This window comes from Theobroma cacao, chromosome 1, assembly GCF_053813885.1.
Source record: "Theobroma cacao isolate CCN51 chromosome 1, ASM5381388v1, whole genome shotgun sequence".
In the NCBI taxonomy this organism is placed as follows: domain Eukaryota; kingdom Viridiplantae; phylum Streptophyta; class Magnoliopsida; order Malvales; family Malvaceae; genus Theobroma; species Theobroma cacao.
Window position 1 is genome coordinate 35,685,704 of NC_142639.1, and position 3,430 is coordinate 35,689,133.

Genomic DNA, 3,430 nt, shown 5'->3' on the forward strand with positions numbered 1-3,430 from the left:
TCCCATAGGCACATTCAGGATTTCAGCCAACCATCTTCAGTAATCCTCAAGATACCTCCTGGTCTATTACGAGGTCTCCTCATTCCATACGAAACCCAGCTCCTACCAACCGCAATTGGTTCACTCTACTTACCTCTTATCTCAAGATGCACAATTCTGAAGTGAAAGCTTTCGATATCACTGTTCTCTGACGATTGAACATACAAAGTGCATGCCATAGCAGCATCACCCACTTTCCAGCAAAGCGTACTCCAGTATGAGCTGCATGAGTTCTACAACATGCCACACAATCCTGCCTATCAAACATTATGTGATTTGCTTGGCAAATATACCAACATTCTAATGTTCAAAGAACAAATACATAAAGAATCCATCAACCAAAGTACTAAACTGCTTCTCCTTTAAATAAAAGAAGCTGTCAGAAAGTCTCATCTGCATCAAATTCCATGTCTACATTCTCTAATATAGGATTTAATTGAGTAACAGCAACAAAATTTGCAAAAGGCTACAAATGAAGCAACAAAGTTATAAATCAAATTCTTGCAATAACCTTTGTTACATTAGACCAAAACTCCATGCCACCTTGGTTGGCAAAAACAAGTTATATATGAAGAATTTCAGGGAAACACAGAGCATGATTTGTTCAACAAATCATTGATGTTCCAGAGAAAGTTGCTAAACTGTACACCACTAAATACTTACAAATGTGAAATGACTATTTTGTGCCCTATATCATTTGAATTCAAATGAATCTAACTTATTTGTAAACCTATTGTATTTTTACAACATCTGATGCAATTTTTAACTCATGAAGCAAATAATCTAAACCAACAAAAATTAAGGTAAGCATACTAATCAGGGGAAGCACCATTGAGAGCTCAATGATCCTATCATGTTAGGATGTGCTTCTATAAAACTTCTATTTGAGAGCCTGAACTTGTCCCTTCCTCCTTACTTCCTGAATGATGGCTACTTTCATGTGTAAACATCTGATAGCCAGTAGGACTGGAAAGCTGACCTGAGCCGTTACTGCTTATAGATCTTTCAATGTCATCAATATGCGCTACCAGAGGAATTGGCCGTTCAGGGATTGAGGGGACTGAAATGTCTGTTTCCAACATTTTCACAACCTGATCCATGGATGGCCGGCATAGTAACTCTGGATGAGAGCAAAGAACAGCAATCAACACATACTTCTCCAGAACTTCTGGTGGCCCCAACTCAGGCATGCCATCTTCAATAACATCCAAAGTTCTCTCATCCTTCACCAACGACCATGCCCAATCAGCAACTAGAGAAGGTTGGTTCTCCTCACTCATCGTAAGTGCTTTCTTTCCACTCAACAGCTCAAGAAGCACTACACCAAAGCTATACACATCACTCCTCTCAGTCAATTGCCCATACAACGCATACTCAGGGGCAACATATCCCATTGTCCCAGCTACCCTAGTGCTCAAATGTGTCATTCCCTCGGGTGTAAACTTTGCAAGTCCAAAATCTGCTACCTTGGCCTCAAACATCTCATCCAAAAGTATATTACTCGCTTTGATATCCCTATGAATGATTGCAGGTTGTGCCCCATAATGCAAATAAGCCAGTCCCCTAGCGGTCCCTAGTGCAATCTTTTGACGAATAGGCCAACTAAGTCTTCCCTCCATGGAACCAAACAAATGATCATGCAAACTCCCATTTTTCATTAAATCACAAACAATTATCCTCTGATGACCCTCTAATGGAGTTGTTGCTGTACAATATCCCCTTAAAGCAACAAGATTCACATGCCTAACACTAGCAATAACCTCAACTTCATGCGTAAAACTGGCATCACCAGCAGCAGAACAATTCTTGAACCGTTTCAAAGCAACCTCAGAGCCATCAGGCAAGTAACCCTTGTACACATTGCCATAACCACCTCTTCCAATAATGTTATCTCTAGAGAAATTCCCAGTAGCTTTCTTAATCTCATCGAATGTAAACTTAACCAAATTAGTACTTTCACTAATTGAACCCAATCCAGAACCACCCAAACTACCCATCTCAAGATTCCTAATTTTGTCCCTCCTTTTTCTCCTCTTAGCATCCTGATATTTCCTATAAACAAACCAAGACCCACCAATCAGAACGGCTAAACCGATACCAACCCCGATTACAACACCCAAAATCACACCTTTTTTCTTACTCTTGCCAGTACTATTATCACTAAGACCAAATGAAAACAAACAAGGGGCCGTATCTTCATCAGTCGGTCCCAAGTAATTAGCAACAGCAGCTGCATAAATAGACGGGTAGGCCGTACAGTCGGACACGTTTGCAGTTGAATTGTCCGTCATGTACAAAGCTTGTACAGTGGCTACGCTTCTAGTACAGGAAGCACAAGCGGAACCCTGCAAAGACTGGTTACAGTTTGAAACGACGTCAGACAAGGTAGCGTTTCCGATAAAAACTTCGAATTCGGCCTTTGTGGTTAAGTTCATGCAACCTTGGGAGATCCAAGCGGTTTGGAAACCGCACGAGGAACGGATGTCGAAGTTTGGGACGAGGGATTGGTAAGATTGCCAACAAGACTCGGAGGAGTTTAAGGGTGGAAAGAATGATCCGGTGCGTCTAAGGTAGTCGGAGAGGACGAGGCGGAGGCCCTGGCGAATGTAGTGGCACTCCACGGAGGTGTTCATGTGTCGGAGCCTGTTGGGGTTGGAGAGGATCGGGCGCAGGATGGTGAAGTTTAAAGGACATGATACGTTACCTTCTTGAGCAAGTGGCAACGATGGGAAGAAAGTTAGGATTAGGAAGAAGAGAAGATGGTGAAACTGAACGGACATTTGGAGGAATTGGTTATTAGTTAGCAACTCATTGGGGAGATGCAGATGAACAGAGAGAGAAGTGGGAGTTGTTGGGAGGGGTTTTGGTTTTCAATTTTAGTTGTAGTTGAGCTTTGACTTGTAAAGAGGAAAGGAAAGGAAAAGAGTGGGAGATGAGACGTGATGAATCAGACAGACAGTGCTGCGAGAGCAACGCGGACTGCTTGTTGTGTTGCGCCATCAGTATCAGAGGAGAGAGAGAGAGAGAGAGAAAGAGAGTTGAACAAAAGTTAAAAAAAAAAAAAACAACAGTGAAGTGAAGAGAGAGAGGGTGGGGGGCGGCCGAGAACGAGCTGGCAAGTTCGTGGAAGGTTGTGTCGTGTTATATCTTCGATTTGATGACGTGGTTGGTTTCTGTTCGCTACTGGTCCAATTTGGGTTGCCACCCTCCCATGTTTTTTCAGTTTTCAAAATCAAATAGGGGTTTTTTTTTCCTTAGAAATCAATCCATTTAGATACTCTAATTGCTATTGCTAATTGTTTAAAGGAAGACAATTGCTTAGTTATTGCAATGAGTTTTGAAATTTGATCAGTATTTTGTCTAGGAAAGAATTAAAAAAAAGAAAGAAAAG

The 3,430-nt window shown here is 41.7% G+C and overlaps 1 protein-coding gene across 1 annotated transcript; it reads right to left on the minus strand.

The window, feature by feature from the left end:
• Positions 1 to 512: 512 nt before the first annotated feature.
• On the minus strand, positions 513 to 3,059 carry RKF3 (receptor-like kinase in in flowers 3). Its single transcript, XM_018114186.2, has one exon. It carries the CDS (start codon positions 2,817 to 2,819, stop codon positions 909 to 911), a length of 1,911 nt encoding a protein of 636 aa, XP_017969675.2. The 5' UTR covers positions 2,820 to 3,059; the 3' UTR covers positions 513 to 908.
• Between the last annotated feature and the right edge of the window lie 371 nt (positions 3,060 to 3,430).

Excerpts from the sequence above, each read along its gene's own strand:
- RKF3 (XM_018114186.2), bottom strand. The coding sequence starts at position 2,819 with ATGTCCGTTCAGTTTCACCATCTTCTCTTCTTCCTAATCCTAACTTTC.